General features: G+C 48.9%; 5 protein-coding genes across 5 annotated transcripts; 1 reads left to right on the forward strand and 4 right to left on the reverse strand.

Annotated features, from left to right (window-relative positions):
- Window positions 1–1,581: 1,581 nt before the first annotated feature.
- Window positions 1,582–2,888, forward strand: PENARI_c005G00171 (cystathionine beta-lyase; the record flags this gene model as incomplete). Its single annotated transcript, XM_022629525.1, has 2 exons — window positions 1,582–1,797; window positions 1,854–2,888. 2 exons carry the CDS (start codon window positions 1,582–1,584, stop codon window positions 2,886–2,888), a joined length of 1,251 nt encoding a protein of 416 aa, XP_022490269.1.
- Window positions 2,889–4,267: 1,379 nt separating this feature from the next.
- Window positions 4,268–4,493, reverse strand: PENARI_c005G05804 (uncharacterized protein; the record flags this gene model as incomplete). Its single annotated transcript, XM_022629766.1, has 2 exons — window positions 4,268–4,274; window positions 4,357–4,493. 2 exons carry the CDS (start codon window positions 4,491–4,493, stop codon window positions 4,268–4,270), a joined length of 144 nt encoding a protein of 47 aa, XP_022490219.1.
- A 903-nt stretch (window positions 4,494–5,396) lies between these two features.
- PENARI_c005G10456 (uncharacterized protein) lies at window positions 5,397–7,667 on the reverse strand (the record flags this gene model as incomplete). The annotated part of the gene is made up of 2 exons (XM_022630007.1): window positions 5,397–5,455; window positions 5,642–7,667. 2 exons carry the CDS (start codon window positions 7,665–7,667, stop codon window positions 5,397–5,399), a joined length of 2,085 nt encoding a protein of 694 aa, XP_022490199.1.
- A 2,586-nt stretch (window positions 7,668–10,253) lies between these two features.
- PENARI_c005G03494 (DUF3659 domain-containing protein) lies at window positions 10,254–13,862 on the reverse strand (the record flags this gene model as incomplete). The annotated part of the gene is made up of 2 exons (XM_022629675.1): window positions 10,254–10,760; window positions 10,812–13,862. The coding sequence occupies 2 exons, from the start codon at window positions 13,860–13,862 to the stop codon at window positions 10,254–10,256; spliced, it is 3,558 nt and encodes a 1,185-aa protein (XP_022490365.1).
- A 3,310-nt stretch (window positions 13,863–17,172) lies between these two features.
- PENARI_c005G09150 (uncharacterized protein) lies at window positions 17,173–18,123 on the reverse strand (the record flags this gene model as incomplete). Its single annotated transcript, XM_022629938.1, has 1 exon — window positions 17,173–18,123. One exon carries the CDS (start codon window positions 18,121–18,123, stop codon window positions 17,173–17,175), a length of 951 nt encoding a protein of 316 aa, XP_022490254.1.
- Between the last annotated feature and the right edge of the window lie 720 nt (window positions 18,124–18,843).

Raw genomic sequence — 18,843 nt, forward strand, 5'->3', positions numbered from 1 at the left:
CACGATCGCCATAGCCCTGCGTGCACTCGGTTATCTTCGCACTGCGAGGGCCAAGGCTCGCTGTATACCCTCAGCCAGCCTCAGGCACCTGGCAGGCGGGGGCCTTGACAATTAGACAGAGCGGGAATATAAGGAAAATATTATATGCTATAAAGAGCTAGGTTGGCACCACCTTAGCGGTGGATGGCTCGATTTCGGTGTAGTTCGGTCTACCACTTAGCATATATGATAGACTACCGTAGTTGGTACCAGCCACGTCAATGAGGGCGCGACGTTGTTTGTTCCACTGCCCGCAGTGGAGCCGGAAGTGCTGCGAGGTTTCGCGTTCGACGCTACACTCATACGGTAGAATTTTTGTCTCACTCTGGCCAATTCGATAAAGATACCTGTTAAGCCTGACATGTCCTGTGTGAAGGTGGGCTGAAATGGATGCTTTCTCCCGGTTAAATGAATCCTAGATTATCTTCGTATGAGAACCCGGAACTGCCGAGTCTATCTGAAGGATATACTGACCAGCTGTTGAATGTCAGGAAACGCTCTTCCGGTGTTCTACAGCACTCAAACGGTATACTTATCAAGTGGCGATCTGTAGCCTCTCCGCCCCACTCCTCTCTACTTCGAAAAGTGGAAAACGACGGATACAGTTGTAGTCTCACCGATCTGCATAGGTACTTTGTAATGCCATAAGCCTTCCAGTAACGCCCTAAACTTAAATCGCCGCCTCAATTCGTAGTGGAATTGTCTTTACCAAAATAAGGTATTGCGGGGAGTGGGGCATAATGTCTGCATTGGATAACCAATAGGAGTAGAGATCTTCGTACCCATCATGTGCTCTGAATGGGAGATATTGATTGCGGAGGATCGACAATATGAAGTGAGTGGAGTAAAGTTTACTACAATATAGGTGGCTGGTGGGTTTGTTCATCACTGGGAAAGCAATGAAAGCATTTTGGGCATGGACAGTAAGTATGGTCCTGATTAACTTCACTAAAGCGGTGCTCATGGGAAGCAAGACATCTCTGTAAAGGGAAATCCGGTACATCGAAGCGACTCTATAGGCAATTCAGCTCGTTATTTTGGATAGTAAGTTCTACACGGTCTGTTACAAGCCGCCATTAACAGAGGGGAGAAAAGTATAGAAAACTCATATAAAATGAGCTTCTTTGCGGTTAATCAATTCCATGGGCGGAGCAGCATCAGACGACACGGTGCAGAACGTTACCTCACGTATGGTACGAGTAATGAGGTTGAATCCGCATATTTCGGAACCCGCTTGCCCACACAATGCCTGCCCCCGGTGTACAGACTCCACTCCCGCAAACTTCTGTTTACAGATTAGACAGACTCATTGGAATGTCGGGTAACCAAAACTTCTCATTTTCCGATTGGTCAAGGAGCTTTTTGTAACCTTGGAATTACGTGATAACCACCCTTGGCTAAGCAGTTCCATAAAACACTTCAACTTCCCAAAATGTTGACGGCCTTTGGATCATATAAATACAAAGGAAGTTAGCTCCTCAAACTATCAGGTCAAATTATCGAGTCGAAAGTCTCACAGATTCTTATCCCATAACCAGCATAATGGCATCCAACCGAGCTACTACAGCATCTGGCAACTTTGTTTTAACAGCAGAGACTTTGAACAAAGCCCTTCCGAAAATGCATTTCACCACTCAGGCCGTACACGCGGATGACTTTGTCAGCCCTCACCGTGCCATTGCACCAGCCATGCACCCGGCTGTGAACTACCGATATGCCAGAGACCCTGATGAGTTAGTAGAGATGGAAAACGACGATGTATGGAGCTTGTCACTCAATTGAGGGCCCTGCCTTTTGCTAATTCCACCTCACAGCCCAACGCCCCCTTTGACTCGCACGTCTACTCGCGCTACACAGCACCTAACTCGAATCGGTTTGAGATTGTCCTCAAGACCCTCTTCCACTCAGACGTTGTCTCGTATTCTTCTGGTCTTTCAGCTTTCCATTGCATGTTGGTCCACCTGAACCCGAAAAGGATCTTTATTACTGAGGGTTACCATGGTGTACACGGAGTTATCGATGTTGTATCTAGATTGAGCGGCGTCACTAAGCTGACCCTAGACGACATCGACCAGATGGGTCCAGGCGATATGCTCCATGTTGAGACGCCCCTCAACCCTACTGGCGAGGCTCGCAACCTTGCTTATTACAAGGAGCGAGCTCGTGCAGTGGGAGCCTTTCTAACCGTCGACTCTACCTTTGGACCTCCACCGCTGCAGGATCCTATCGAGCTTGGAGCGGACCTTGTCATGCATAGCGGTACTAAGTACATCGGAGGCCACTCGGATATGCTCTGTGGTATTGTTGTTGTTCATCCCGATCGTGTCAAGGAGGGATGGGGCGAGAAACTACGCGAGGATCGCCTCGTCCTGGGGAGCGTCATGGGCAGCTTTGAAGGTTGGCTGGGCATCAGGTCCCTGCGAACCCTCCATCTCCGCGTGACGCGCCAAGCGCAGACAACCGAGGCGCTTGTTTCCTGGCTGCAGAAGGGAGTGGAGGATCGAAACTCGATTATTGGAAAAGTGGTCTCTAAGGTGTCGCACGCTTCTCTGCAAAAAGACGCCCTGAAAGAAGGGTGGTTGCAAAAGCAGATGCCAGGAGGTTACGGACCTGTCTTCAGCATGTGGCTGAGAAAACCCGAACATGCTCGACGATTTGCGAGTAAGTTATATGTATTCCAGCATGCGGCCAGCTTGGGGGGCGTCGAGAGTTTGGTCGAGTGGCGTGCTATGAGCAGCAAGGAAGAAGACCCGCTTGTTATTCGGGTCAGTGTTGGGGTTGAGGATCTTGAAGATATGAAGGCGGATTTCACACAAGGGTTCCAGGCATTATTGGATGAGCGATCTTAAATCACAGCCAAGATATGTATATAGGCTTATGAGCGTTCCGCCTTCGGCTAAAAACAAAATATATTGATTGGCGCCATTCGGATCATCTATAGACCCGGTTTCATGCGGTATTCGTAAGGAATTGCGACAGAAGGCTACTACAAGAAGTTCAATTTGTGAAGTTTAGTAAAGTCTCGGGCGGAGTTTCGTGTGATTTTCGAAAATATGATCCAACTCACAGCCTTGACCGGGACTAGAGAGGCCAGGCTGGCCACATGATGCTCTGTGAGACTCTACTGTCAAAATAACGCCTTCCACCCGACTACTGGCCGCATATAAGCCACACACCATACATAGTAGTGAGGTCTGATCTAAGGCCTTTGTAAGTCTTCTTACTATATAACCCCCTTCTATGTTCGATTCAGTACATACGACCACAGGGTGTGGAGAACAGGGCTTCCCGTCCGCTCAGCCGTACTTAAGCCACACGCCGGTAAGTTAGTAGTTAGGTGGGTGACCACTAGCGAATCCTTACTGTTGTATGTTTTTGCTTTTTTGCCGTCTTTTTTGCTCTTCTTGTTTTATAGGTGAGCTATATGTATAAATATAGGGAATTCCTATAAGGACCCCATTTCTTGACGAATGGACCCCCCCTGCACCTGTCTAACCCTAATTAGCAAGGCGCCGTTATTGTATTTCATGAAGCATTATTCGGTAAAAATGCATGCATTCCTTGGCAATGCTAATGCACCGAGGACCGGAGGTCTCATGAGTGTCAATATACCTGCTAAGTACCTACTTTAACTATATAAACCCCTAGTAAAAATAAGTTGCTTTCTCGTACATCTCGCACTACCGACCATGCTTCCAGCATCGCACTAGCCCTAACTAGGAGAGCTACCCATTAATTATGCAGTAATTAGGGTATCGCCAGGCGTCAAGTCTTCGGCTTCATGCATCTTACCAATTAATCCGGCCACAACACCACCACTATGGCAGCCACGAATTTCTCTAATTATTTTATCGCTTAGAAATGGCTAATCAGCCCATACTGAAATTGGCATAGTCGACGGTAGAGTACGAAGGTGATTTAATTTTACTAGGGGCTGCATAGTAAATAGAAGTACCTCGGATCCATGACCGCCAATTCTCGGTGCATTAGCATTGCCAAGAAATGCATGCATTTTTACCGAATAATGCTTCATGAAATACAATAACGGCGCCTTGCTAATTAGGGTTAGACAGGTGCAGGGGAGGTCCATCCGTCAAGAAATAGGGTCCTTATAGGAATGCCCTAAATATATCGGGGGATGATGAGGTGATGGAACAGGGTAAATCCCATTTATTTCAAGGGCTTTTACTTCTTTCTGCCTTATAAGCACCAGGCCTAAATAGTAGCTCTATGTACTGATATTTCCCGGTTTCTAATGCTCACAGAAGAAGAATCCAGTTTAGTATCCAGTCATACCCTGTTTTGGTCATGACTTACGTCCATAGGAAGGGCTGGGGAAATCGCATACCCGACCTAGCTCGTCGTAGAAGTCTTCCAGGGAAGCCGTGCCTTTCCTTAATCCAGTTCTGTGTTGCCTCAAGGGCGTCTTCCCAGCCAAAATGGGAAGCCAACATGATGTAAATCATATCGAATATCTCTTGTGGAAGTGAGTTCAATCAGGGAGTTTGGCTACTTCTTCGGCGCACCAATCCTTCCTTTGAGATGGGATATTGGCCATGGACAAGATCTGAATCCTAGGGTCGATCAGAAACATGGCTAGAATCTTTCTATGACCGGGTTTTGGCGGGTCTTCTCGTTTGAATGGCTGCAACTGGTGCTCAAGCGCATTTGGCAAGCATGCGTCCTGGTCGGGTTAAAACACTACCCAGAATCTTGTTCGCCCCCAGGGATTTTTATACATTCCCAGGATTTCAACATTGCTGCCAAAAAGGCTCGAATGTCGAGTCCCATTTCAAGTATTGACGGACGAAAGTCAGCCTCCACTTTCTTTCCCCCCGAACATATTCGAACTAAGCTGATACAGGTGTGGTGTTTGAACTCCTCCTGCTTCCGACTTGTTTGCGCAGAGTAAATGGCGATTAACCCCACCCCTATTTCTGCTTGTGGAAGAGACTTAAGCTGTCTGTTTCCGTTCATCTCCACATGGAACGTACGCAGACACATGCGGCGACACCATATCGATACGTTCCCTGAGAAACATGACGATGTGGACGCCGACACGTCGCTAAAACAGTTAAGCCCCACTCCCTCCCTTTCTCTTTTTTACCACAGAAACACAGCCTAACACATTTCTATATCCAAAATTCCTCCTACCCAGGATGAAGCACAGTGTGCCTTAGAGCTCGTGTTGAACCACTTCAAGCTACAACCCGGCGGCCTCGGATCTCAGGAGTATCTGGCCATCGGCAAACTGTTTGAGCGTCAAGAATGACGAACAGACGGCAGCATGTAATCCTAGTCCCCCTTTTGACTATTGTCGACATGTATCTACAGTAGTTCTATGGACAGCATATCGATCAAGACATCCGCTCCTGAATTCTTGTTGGGGAGGGGGGCTGCTCGGAGTCATCCATCACTACAACATTGCAATTTAGTCAGTACCTTGGGGATACACAGGCTGCCCGTGGACTACATTATTACTCTATAAATCAGTTTCTACTCCCATTTTCTACAAGTTCCAAAGTAACCCGCCCACCACTCTCCCGCAACACACAACGGTCCCCCAATGATCCCGCCACCTTCTTCCGCTTCGCCCACTTACTCACAGCTCCATCATCCATCCGATCCGCCTGCTTCAGAATCGGCCGAGTCTCCTTCGAGACCACTTGCGCCACCGTCTGCCAGTAACTCCCAATAAACGAGATCTCGGTCGACCTCACAAACAGGACGATCACGACCACCATAATGACCGAATGGACCCCAATGAGTACCAACCCCAGCATAAAGCCCGTCCACCGCACCGGAATGGTTGCGGTGAGCGAGAACGCCGTCTCGGCTGCGACAGGACTACTCAACCTGACCAATTGCTCGTAGTATGTCATCTGATAGATGCGGGTGAGAGTGGCCTGGAGGGCCAACGCCGGACTAGCCGTCGTCATCAGGGTATCCTGGAACAGATCTGTATGGGTTGAATGGGCGTTGTTGTAGGTGGCGGACTGGGAAATGCGGGAGAGGGTCACGCCACGGTCCACGGTGTAACTGAGGTCGGACGGGAAGAAGGCGGGGAAGTTGGAGAGAACGTCCATGAAGAAGCTGTTTGGGGCATCTCCGAGTGCTAAGGTACTGAGTCCTGGTGTATCCGGGGGATCGAAGATTTCCCATTGGGATCGGGGGTCTAGCGTGAGGATACCCCGGTGGTTAGTGGAGTTCGTGTTACTTGGGGACGATACGCCTAGTTGGAGGCGGGGAAGTTCGGTGTTATAGCTTCCGGTGTGGTGGTCCCAGGTTAACTTAGGCTCAAGGCTGTCAGATTTGCTGTTCATTCCGACGTTGAGGGTTTGCATGGCGAGATTGGTGAGGCAGGCGGAGACGCGGAGCGTTTCGATGTGAACGGATCCGTTAGAGACTATCGCCCAGGGCCCGTCGGTTCGGATCGTCTGCACGGCTGGTGCGTGGCCGAGTGTGCTAAGTATTGCGGGGTGGAAAACGACGTCGAGGACCATGAATAAGGACGAGGCCCAGGAAGAGCCGTTGGGCTGGATTAAAGGGTCTTCGTTGAGGACCGTCCAGTTGAAGCGGCTGCTGGGGAAGCACAAGCTGGTCTCGCCTACCGTACTTTTGGTGTTGTTGTCCTTGGTTGTTGGCATAGGTAAATGGCATGTGAAGTTGATGTACGGTCGAGGGTCCGAGTCGATTAAAAGTGGATAGGCCAAGTCCTTCGTGGGAATCTGTCCGGACAGGTGCACAAGATCCCCCAAGGTCGCATTTAGGTTCAGGTTGATCAAGGGAGGACTGGCGCAGACAACCCGATGATCCATGACAGTCGTCGGACCACGAAGCCGACGTAGTTTGGTTCGTTGCGCCTCTCCTTCAAAAGGAAGGAATGCTCGAAAGGTGTGCCCGGTATCATGGAACCCCGATCGGTTGTCAAAGGATTCCGACAGCTCAGCGAATGTCCAACTGGCTGCAGGAGGTCTCGTCCACGCAACACCAGTATTATACGTGGTATAGAGGACACTAACATTGGTGGAATTGCTGCGCTGGGAGAAGGTACCATTGGTAAAATCAGATAGGAAGATGGTGGACAGGAACTGGGATGCTGCTGTCACCAGGACCTCGATGAGCACCAGCGCGTAAATGTAGCGCGACATATGAGGTTGAAAGTCTGTCCCAGTCCAAATGTTGCTGGGAGCGACCTTGAATGCCCGGAGCATGGAGAAAAATGAACTCTGTAGGAGAGGGACGCCTGTGGTCTCCAAAGCGATACCCGCAACCATGGCCGTGGCAAGTCCAGCCTGGAAATCCACCACCGTTCGGATGGAGGTGGTGCAAACTGTCACCAGTTGCGCCGCCCAGCCTGCATTGACGATGCGCACCCAATAGATTCCTGGCTCTGCCCCGTCGATAGCTTTCATTGATTCGTGCCAAAAAAGAGCCAGGAGTGTCACTGCCAGCAGAAGGATCGGGAGCCCGAGGAATATAGTCAGAACACTGGTGATATCGATTCTATGCCAGATATTGCTTCGCTTGCAATGTGGCTGTTCTTCTTCGGCCTCATCGTCGTTGTTTTCCGGGTTTCTGTTGAGAGCCTCCAAGGAGATATACTCCCTTGTACCACTGGGAGCCATGGCACTAATAGCACTTGATAGCAGATGTCTGGTAGACAGTCGGAGGTAGCATAATAATATAAGTTTTATCTGAGGTCACTAATCCCCATGTAACCAATCCTTCGAGCACAGCCGGCTCAGGCAGTGTGCATCAGCCACCGAGTGATTGAGGCGCGTAAGGACGACCCAATGATGTTACGGCGTAGTTCGTACCCCGGAGCTGCTATTTGTACATATCTGCCGGAACTAGCCCTTAGAAATTACCGCGTTGGCCCATGGAAGGTCATTCCACCGAGTGGGCTGTGTGCAAATGCCAAGCGACTGTCTGTTCCAGATGGGGGCTTAGCCCAATAATTTTCTATTCTAGCTCAGCTGAGACGGTCAATGCGGCGGTCGCGCCGGCCCGCAGGATTCACACTATCTATAGCGCACTCCCCCTTCTCACCCCCAGTCGCGCCACCGTAAAGCGGCGTTCACCCATTTCTCACCTGGGCGACACCCACCGAACTATTGACCGCACATAAGTCACACGCCGGTAAGTTAGAAGTTAGGTGGATGATTACTAGCGAATCCTTACTATTGTATGTTTTTGTATTCTTTATAAAAAAGGGCTAAAATAGGATCTTGACGAGGTAACATTCTCTCACGAGACTGTACATGGGCTTGCTTTCATTCCCATTCATATGCCTTTCTCCAGTCATGCCAAGGTTAGTACTAGTAGACAGAAATAGGAAAATAGTGCCAGAGTATGCGGACTCTATTCATTTGCCTCACCTTTGACTGGGTAGACCACCAACGAATTCCCAGCTTACGAACTCCTACTTTTGGCTCCATTGCCGCACTACTCTCTATCGTCCAGAGCGAGATAGCGTAGCTTATAACATCGTTCTGCTGAGATGACATACGCCGACCAGGGATTGAAGAGGCTCATGAGAGTAAAACGATGATAGACAGGTTAGGAGCATGTTACCATAAATGAATGGGCATCCGTCTATTGGCAATTTGGAACGGTACAAAGGGAGGCATATCCATGTGGTGTGCTGCCTTTGGGGGATAATTTCCTCTTGGTCACAATGAATACAAGTTAGCGCAGCTAGCAGTCAGACAAGTCCAACATGGACTATGAGATGCCAAGTCTTGATTTTCGTGTTCTGTGCCCGGTGTTGAAGGCGTAGGTTGGACGTGTCTTTCAATGGGCTGTGCCAGACTGTTGATGCGTAGTCCACCACCGGTGTCACACAGGCCTAGTAGAGCTATCGCATTTGCTCTAATTGGAGCTGCCGGAGAATTCAAGAGCAAGTTCACCTTGTCGCCCACCGCCCACTTGAAGATTCGCTGCACGTGTTTCGTTCAGAGCAACGCCTGGCCGAATATCAAGCTTGTAATTTTAGCGATGCTAGACAAATTGGCAGTCTTACTGTTTATGGTGAATATGATCTGGTTATGTTCCCACTTTTTCCAGGTGAGTGGATGAGTTCCGTTTACTCTGCAACAAAGAAACCCCGTTCTTCATGTATTTCAAGGGACCCCGTTGGAAATACGATCAGGAAGGCCTAACCGTTTATCTATATTCCTTATGCCGAACGTACGAAGGATGAACGGGGCTTGTACATGAAGCAGGTTTGTGCGTAGTGAATTGAGGGAGCTGTGACTTGGCAGCGATGCCTCCTTTGCATGGGAGACCCGGCGACAAACTGACAAAGACAAGAACTGCATCCGAATCAGCGCTTAGCGATTTGTCACCGAATTGCTAGACGCGGAGAATAACGAAGAGATATTTGGCCGTTACCTCCCTACCCTAGCTGCGAACGCCCACATCAGAATAGCGCTGCTAAAGGCGCCATCCACCTAGGATGTATAGGTTGCGGGGATTAGTACTACTAAGACCGGATACGTGATCCGATTTAAAAACTAGGCGTCGGCCGAAGCGGCCCACAATAACACCGAGTGGCTGACCGAGTTAGGCAATGACACCAGACTAGTGAAGCCACCGTTCGGAGTGGCTGTTCAGTATATCCCGACCTCTGGGTTAAACCTTAAAAGAAGAAAAACCGAAGCCATTGAAAAGATCACAAACGAGAACGACCTTACGGACCGCGGCTTTCGAATTGAAGACATTGTATAGGAACGTTCGCCTTGTGTTAGGACCCTGCGAGGTCCTAAGTAGCAGGATGAGCTCGGGAGATAGAGTCTATCGGGAGAATGTACGTGCAGGTGTATTAAGAGACTAATTGCTGGTCCTTTGTGCGAAGGCCAGCGAGAGCAATAAATATAGGGCGCGCTTAGCTAATGTTCTTAAGTGATATGCACGATCGCTATGGCCTATACGTGCACTTGGTTATCCTCGCACTACGAGGGCTAAGGATCGCTATATGAGTATGACAAAGGTTGAAGCCGTTATAGGAAGTTGCGCGACAGCTGTTCCTAAGTGTAAGTGAAAATTTCGACTGCTGGGAGCGGCAAGTTGACCAGAGGCATAGTAGTTTCTGGTTGTTTCGATTTTGCTAGCCCAGGGGTGACTGGTCACGTCGACCGCCTTACACAGACGCACAATTTAATAAGGCTGAGAGAGATGTAATAGCAGAAATTTTAATGTTAAAGACTTCCTCACTTTCCAATGCCCAACTTGTCCAAACCGAGACTGTTCATCAGGTTATCGATTCCAAGACCACCGAGAAGACCACGAACAAGACCACCAAGGCCAAGTCCGCTCAGAAGATTATTGACAAGACCGAGAATACCACTTAGAAGCAAGCCGACTGCCGCAATAATTTGGAAAAGTGGTTCGGATAGCAATGTCCACAGCGGATTGAGTTTCTTCTTCGCATGGGGCATATCTGCGATTTTCTGACGGCCATTGTCAATGGTAGTCGTCACAGTTTGAGTCAGTTGTTTCAAAAGATCTGCTAGCTGATATTCTTCCGGTGTCGCCTCGTGAGAAGCACTGTGAGCCTTTGCGGATGCAGCGATGGACCCATCGGGGTCGAGCGCCCTAATGGTGCTCTTACACTCCTGCAGCATGTTTCCGGCATCTTCAATAAGAGGCTTCACGGTCTGGACTAGTTTCTCTTCATCCAACTCCTCTCGTGGCGTACGATCGGCTCTTTCAAGATGCTATATCAGGTTAGTTATATCAACATGTGAGGTATCCGCAGGGAAGGTTACCTGTGTGATCTGTTTGCAGAGCGGCTCCACTGATTCAAGTGTTTGCTGTATAACGGATGATATCTTCTTCGCCAAATCTCGGTCATGTTCCTCTTTGGCCTGCTGCTCAGCTTCCTCGGGTGATAGTTCGGGCTCAGGTACGGCGTCTGGTAGGTTCTCCTCCAGTGTGCACTCGCCAATTTGATTTCCATCGTTGTCAACGATATAGCCACTATCATTCACCGTCTTCCCTATCAAGGCTTTGAGGTTACCCATAGTAAGCCTGCCTATCAGATTACCATCTTCGTCGCGGACCTCGCCATCTCGGTTGACTTTTCGGCCACTCATCGGGTTAATATCGCGTTCCTTTTCCTCGGGGGTCCATCGCTCTGCACGGCCGATGACATTGCCCACTTTGTCCACAATTTCGCCATCTTCATCGACGGCACGGCCAACAAGTCTTGTCGGTTCCCCGTCGATTAGTCTACCAACCACTTCCCTTTCTGGAGTGATCACATATCCATCCATTGTTGCAGTCAGTCCATCGAGCCCAAAAAACACCCCTTCGGGTTGCTCTCGCTCGGCGGCAGGAATAAGTTCAACATTGCCCAGGACTTTCCCATCGTCACTCCAAATCTGACCTTCTCCATCCACCTTCTTTCCATTCAGCTTCTTGGGATTTCCTGAGACAAGCCGTCCAAAGACTGCCCCGTTTTCGTCGACGACATTTCCAAATTTATTGACTGTCATCCCTTCAAGTTCGGACAGGTCTCCCTCTGACTCTTCAGAGACTTCGGATGGAGTATATGGCTCAGCGCGTCCTATCACGTTGCCCACCTTATCCATGATGTCTCCATCATCATCCACAGCTTTACCCCGTAATTCTTTAGGATCTCCGTCAATGATCCTGCCAACAACAATGCCTTCCTCAGTTTCAACAAGCCCGTCTTGTCTGACCATCAGATCACCTAGGCCGCTAAAAGGCCCCAATACCTCATGCTCCTCTTCCGCAACCAGCTCAACCCGTCCAATAACCTGGCCATCGTCGCTCCACAGCTGACCTTCGTGGTCGATGGTCCTACCAGCAACCTTTTTCAAGTCCCCTTCCGTTACACGGCCTAACAACACGCCGTCTGGCCCAATAACAAAGCCTAGCTTGTTAGGCGAGAGACCTTCCACGGAAGAGAAATCGACCTCTTCTGCCTCTGGTTCCGGCTCTTCCCAGGGCTCAGCGTGTCCAATAAGATTGCCTCGCTTATCCAAAATATCTCCATCGTCATCGACAGCCCGACCAAGAAGCTTCTTTATCTCCCCATCAACAACCTGGCCTACTCGAGCGCCAGTTGCGTCTTCGACCCAGCCATCAGTGACCACGACAAGATCTTCAAACCCTGCGAATGGGCGCTGGTCCTCCTCTTCAATTGGGATTGTTTGTGCTACGCCCAAGATATTTCCTCTGTTGTCCCAGAATTGACCACGATGATCTAGCCGGAATCCTCCCTTAGATACCTCTTTGGGGTTGCCCTCAATAAGTTCACCAACTGGCACACCATCCTCGTCGACAATGTGTCCGAACTTGTTGCATTTCAGGCCTTCTAGCGTGGAGATGTCAGGTAATTCCTGGGGAATTTCCGGTGATTTGTTTGCTTCTTTCTTTTTGAAAGCTGCCTTCTTGTCTTCGAGTTCTTGCATCGCAATGTTGGCAGCCTCGCCTGGCACTGGTTCAACTTGTCCAATCACCTCTCCGGTCATGTCCATCACTTGACCCAGTTCATTTGGCACCTTTCCTGACATATGCCTAGGATCTTGACCTTCGACAACTTGGCCTAAATCCTCGCCCTTATCATTCAGAATCTTCCCATTTCTGTTGATTTCTCTGCCCCGAAGGATGGCAACGCCTGGAAGCAACACCCCACCAGTGGGCTCGGCTTCACCGGCCGGCTCTTCAACTTGCTTTGAGGAAATAGGCTCGACTCGTCCGATCAAGTCTCCATCTTCATCGAGTACTTCGCCATTCTCATCAACAGTTCGGCCCACCAAATCATCCGGGTCACCTTCAACAAGTCGCCCCAATACTCGACCGTCGTCGTCTTTGACTGAGCCGTCCTCTGCGACTGGCAGATTTGCGAGGTCCTGCAAGCTGGGGACATTATCTGTGTCCACCGCTTCTTCGACTGCATCGGCCCGCTTTGAAGTCTCGTCGCTGACAAGCTCAACTCTGCCAATCAGATCCCCATCCTCATCTAAAATCTCACCACCTTCCCCAACCACGTGGCCAGCAAGGTCGCTGGGGTCGCCTTCGACGAGTGTTCCAACTGCATTGCCATCATTGTCAAAGATCTGTCCCTCTTCGCTAACCTCAAGCCCCTTCAACTCAGACAAATCCGTGGGGAGACTGGGAATCTTCTCCATGAGTTTGCTGGCAACACCCCCTTCGTCAGGCTTGAACTTTTTGGCGACACCTCGAATGTTATCTTGAATGTCGTCGAAAGCGCCCTGCGATTCCCCAGCGGTAGCCCGATTGCTGAGATCTCTGACGGTGCCCGTTAGATCCGAAATACGCGAGGCTGCATTCTTCCCTCGCTGGAAAAATGAGACCCCACCCGACCCAGAGGCGGAATCAGTTTTTGTCGTTTCAGATTTTCTCTGCTCTTTAGAGGGAATTTCTGCCACCTGTTGCGCATCTTCTGGGACTTCAACCGCCTCTTTATGCTCTTCGACGGACTCTCTTATTGGCAGTGGCTCCTCATTGTCCAAGTTGACTGCACTCCCTTCATCTGGTGTCCCAGGTTTGTCGACATTCGGAGACTTGATTTGCGATACCTTTTTCTCTTGGGAGGCTGGAGACAATTCTCGGGTTCCCGATTTCTTTGGCAACTTTCGAATATTCTTCTTGGGTGCTGTTGGTGTCAAGGGCTTGTTGATGGGTTTCGCCTGGTTTACAGGCTTGATCTCTGATGCTCCCTGATCAGGTAAAGGGCTTTGGGAAGCTGAGTCTCTTCCCATGGACTTCTTAGGCGGTACTAAATGCTTTTTCGCTGATGGAACTCGCTTTGTCGCCGGTGATGCCATTTCGTTCTTGCGCTTTTGCAGCTTTCGGCAACCACTTTTCTTTGAACTAATATCTCGTTTTGCAGGTATAAATTGATGACTAGTAGGTTTTCATTAAATGTATATTATTACAGCGCGGGAGATGTTCGAGCATGCAATTTATATTCTATCACAACAGGTAAGATTTTATATTCTTCATGATATCATCATTATTATACCCCTCGGGACCAGGAACTGGCCGACTCGCCACATCTGGGGCTACAGATAAATTGGCCACTGATTACCAGTTGTAACCGAACTACAAGGTTTACCGTGGAACAATGACCCTCAAGCGAGACTACGTTGATACTTGGGGTTCGCAATGGGGCCTCAATGACACAGATATACCGTGGTACCACAAAGCCTCCTGGTCATTATAGAAGGATTCTACCTCATCATTCCATGCCATGGGCTTCATTAACTAAATCTGTCCGTCAAGTCTAGCATGTTGCCACACCAAGTTTGCCTTGGACACTTGTGGCACTGAGAACTAGTAGCTCCTAGACGTTCTTGTTCAATTTAAGTCAAATTGATGCCTAGGGTTTGAAACAAGGCAATTTGGAATACCAAAAATCAACATCCTTAGAGTCAATAAATCATTACTACACTAGGCAAATAGCTAACCACACCCTAGTGCCAATAGGCATCGGTCAATTTACTGGTTAATTAGGCCCTGCATATTATGAGCTTCATGCTTCCCAAAGTATGATAATGATAATGAAGGACTAACAGAAGACTTAACGTCAGATCTCCACGAATTTTAGCTTTTAACTCGACCTCAATATCAAGGTTTAGATCAAGTCTCAAGCTCAACGCAGTTCCAGCATCTTTTACTATCGCTTGCCCCGGTCCGTTTCGCTCAGTTATCGGTTGTATTGGAGCTATTCCTCTGTTTGCCGGTAATGCTGCACTCGTTTTTCTTCGAATAACTTCTGTTGTGGGTGCATGTCTATCATCTGGGGCTGAGGCTTCTCTTTCGATAGACTCGGTTTCAGATGTCGTTATAGAATTGGGATTCGATCTCTCCAATTGGCTGGCCTCGCTTGTGTATTTATCTTGGAAGGAATCTTCCTGGTCGGTGTATAAATCAGATTCATCCTCTTCGCTCGAATGAACTGCGTCTTTTGGAAGAGGTGGCTTTTTCTGTGTGGTGACTGTATCCATATTCAGTGGTTTGCATAAATGAGAAACGAATCTTGTAGGTATATAACCAGGTAAATGAAATTGATCACATAATCAAGTCACAGCTCGCATCCACGGTTCCCATAGTTCATGACGTTGCAGATCCTCGGGTATGATCAATTTCATTGGTTCTCAGCCGGAAGCTCCGAGCATTGTACGTTGAATCGGACTTTTTTGTTAGCTCGAAACAAGTTTTAACATCGCTTCTATGTCTGTGGCTGACTTAATGGGGGCTCTTCATCATCTGCGAGAATCCACACTCGGCAAGATTCTTGTTGTCCTTTATGTCCTGATCAAGCCTATCCTGACGTCAGCGAGGCGAACTGAATGCAATTGCAACCTGGGCAAAGGAAATTCTATTTCATAACAATTCACACTTTCATATCTCTATCTAGTACAACACTTGACTGTATTTTGTTATCATAATGCAAGCGCAGTCTAATCATGATATGCAAAACGCGAATGGTAGCGCAAGTGCTTCCGCACCGAACAGGAAGCCCCCGCCCCCCAAACTCCGACCTCCCAAGCTGCGGAAGGGTTCAACTTCAGATCCAGCAACAAACGGCTCTAATGAGCAAAGAGTGAATGGTGTCCCAGACTCTACCAAGTCAAATTTCCCTTCCGCAAACTTGGGTAGCAATTCCACAGATCCGAGACAGAATGACCGACGACCACCTTCACCTCAGGCTGCACCGCAGGTTGAAAAACAGAACCAGCGTACTCGACACCACCGGAGAGCCCGTCGGGTTTCGACAGAGTCACAAGATCCATATCAAGATCAAGGAATCGAGCGCGAGCAAAGGGACAATAGAAGTTCCGAACAACGGACGGTACAGGAAAGGCGGGTGAGCCACATACTTAACCCTCCGGAAACCCAGGGCCAGATAGAGCGGGCCAGCGAACTTGTTCCAAAACCAGCAACTGGACCTGTCGAGCAAGTGACAGAGACTACGGAAGTAAAGCCTCAGTCGGCAAAGAACGATCAATTAAAGTTGAGATTGGACTTGAATCTGGATGTGGAAGTTGAATTGAAAGCAAAGATCAGAGGGGATCTAACGTTGCAACTACTGTGTGTGACAATTTCCTTCTGTCGGCTGGCTTTAGTTCGTGGATTGCTAACTTGTGTTGCAGACAATAATAAATCTTTTGTCTCCACTAAATTCGTTGTTCTTCGGGGACATCCAGGTTTGCCAGGAACGACTAGATCATGAATTTGTGCTCCAATTGCACTAGAGCGGAAAGGTGAATCGAAGAACTGGCAGAGGTATTCTGGTGTGAGAGTATCTGGCCGTGGTTGGCTTGCGATATCAATACCATTCTCAGGCACATAGGAAAGGGAGAGCTGCCAGTAAAACCGGACCTATGAGCCGTTCGCTGCTACCTCTGCATCGTAATGATTCTATACTATTTCAATGTCGGAAATGGTCGAAAATGCCGAATTATGTCATGTTTGGCTTATATACATGATCGCTCTGCTAGTTTATTCATGTTTAAGCCCTCAAACATTTCATTGACAGCCAATGGATGACACCGAAATCACTCCTAACCGCTCTTGACACTAGTCTTTTTCGTTAAAAAGCGAAAGACTATATAACTTGCATTAATACTCATTCTAGTATATACGACCATAGGGGATTTAGCTGTCAAGTTTGCTTCAATTGTCCTCAAAAAGCGATATTTTGCTAGTTAGTCGCCGACCCCAAATGCTCGGCATGGGTGAGGGTGCTTGCATCGTATTATCGACCAGTAAAACGACTTCGGTCAAAATCCACAGTAGCTATATAAAGAGGTTCTGGCATTTTCTAGAGGCTAGGCTCTTTCAGTCTATCACCGTCATGTATATGAACCTATACAGGATGGTTCGAAATCATTTTCACCGCCTAACTCTCATATATTATGTCCCGAACCCTATTTCAAAACACGCCGATCCGTTCATAAGTATCAAAATGCATTGTCCATCAATACCACGTGCTCGCCAATCCCGTAAATCACCCGAAGAGCCAATACGATTTCAAGCAATCTTCGTCAATTTGGAAGGGTTAGGAAGCTCCCAACCTTTTGTGAGGTAAGGTTGCAATTATTGCAAAATTGATAAAATATCAAGTCCGTTTTACCACCTCTTCGCCTTATCTTCCTCCTGGAATTTCAGCGCTTTCAGCATCGACGTCGTCACCATATTTAGCGCCCACCGAGGCATCATCTCAAACGCCAGCCCCTGCACCCAGTGCCAGAAATACCCGTATACAATAACCTGCCCACAGCCAACACGATTCAACCCAGCCTGCGCCATCACCCGTGGCGTCGGCACAAACCAGCCCAGAGCAACCGGGTACCCGGGTGTGCTCACCTGGCCCACGCGTAGACCCAGCACCTCGACCCCCAGTCCCTCGGCGGTACACTCAGCCTGCAGTGCATACGTAAAGGTATCGACGAACCCCTTTGTTGCAGCATAAATAGTCACATAGGGTAGCCCCCACGCCGCGACGGACGAAATATTCAATATAACGCCTGGGTCTCCCGCCGCTAGAAGGGGTAGCAGTATGCGCGTAATTTGTGCGACGAAGTTCGCGTTCTTCGCGATCGTCTCCTGCACATCCTTGAAGCTATAACTATCTAGCGTCCCAGAGGGCCTGCCGTCACCTCCTACATTGTTCACCAGGACGGTTAACTGGCCCCCATGGGCGGCTAGAATAGCAGAAACCTCGTCAGCAACCCCGTCCACGGAGGATGTGAGATCGACAACGTCTAGTACGATAATGCCTGTCTTGCGGGTTGGGAAGCGCTCGTTTAGCTCGCTAGCGCGTCGCTGGAGCTTAGTGCGGTTACGTCCGTGCAGGATGACGTTGAAGCCGCGGGCACAAATCTCTTCGCAGAAGCCGAAGCCAATTCCATCAGTTGCGCCTGTTACGAGGGCCCAGTTGGTACCGGGCCGGTTGTAGCGAGCTGTTAGTGTACTGCGAAGGAGGAATGTTGTTGCTTGGCGGGTGAAGTGGAGGGTTACGTAAGCCAGGGCTGCAAGGCCGATGTAGCTGAGTGGAGTGCTCCAGCTTGAGATACACATATTGTAGATTTAATGTTTTGTTTAAGTTGTGGGTATAGTTGTGGTTGTGATATTGATGTGGACAAGGGAAATGCGGAGAAAAAGAGGGGCCAGTCCTGTGGAGGCGGATTGCTGAGAGATGGGAATTCAAGTTATGATGTCGGAGCAGTAGTGCAAGACCCCACAAGCAGATCTCTAGGTTGGAATGGATAAGCAAAGTAGAAGCCTAGTATAATGCGTGTGAAACAATATGATAGTATTGTAGAAGACTCAACGCTGGTCCTGGGAAGGACCAGCGGGAACTCTCTATATAGGACTGCCCCTGCTAGGTGATCGGCCATTATATGAAGTCATATCTGACGTGTCCCCAACTGCCCTAGCGCATCTGGCGGTAGTGCCTAAGGCAATCCATGTCTGGCGCAGTTGCCTAAGTCCAATGTCGGGCGGTGGTCCTGACAAGCAGAGCCTATGGGGGCTTTGTATTCAGAACGAAATTATATAGTTGGGATACTAGTCAGAACTACAAATTGGTCGGTGCGCCTAGGTGGACCAGTAGACCAGTAGTCTGGACTAGAGAGTCAGTGTCCGTACTGGAAGGAAGTGGTGTGATTGTCTAGCTGTGATTGGCTGTCGGATATGATATATGCGACCTACGACAAGAACAACTCTTTATTGCTATATCCATGAATCTGGCAATTCGAAGAGATGTCTGATTACAAGAAATAAACACATGTGGAATAT

Source organism: Penicillium arizonense, assembly GCF_001773325.1.
Source record: "Penicillium arizonense strain CBS 141311 chromosome Unknown PENARI_contig005, whole genome shotgun sequence".
Classification (NCBI taxonomy): Eukaryota; Fungi; Ascomycota; class Eurotiomycetes; order Eurotiales; family Aspergillaceae; genus Penicillium; species Penicillium arizonense.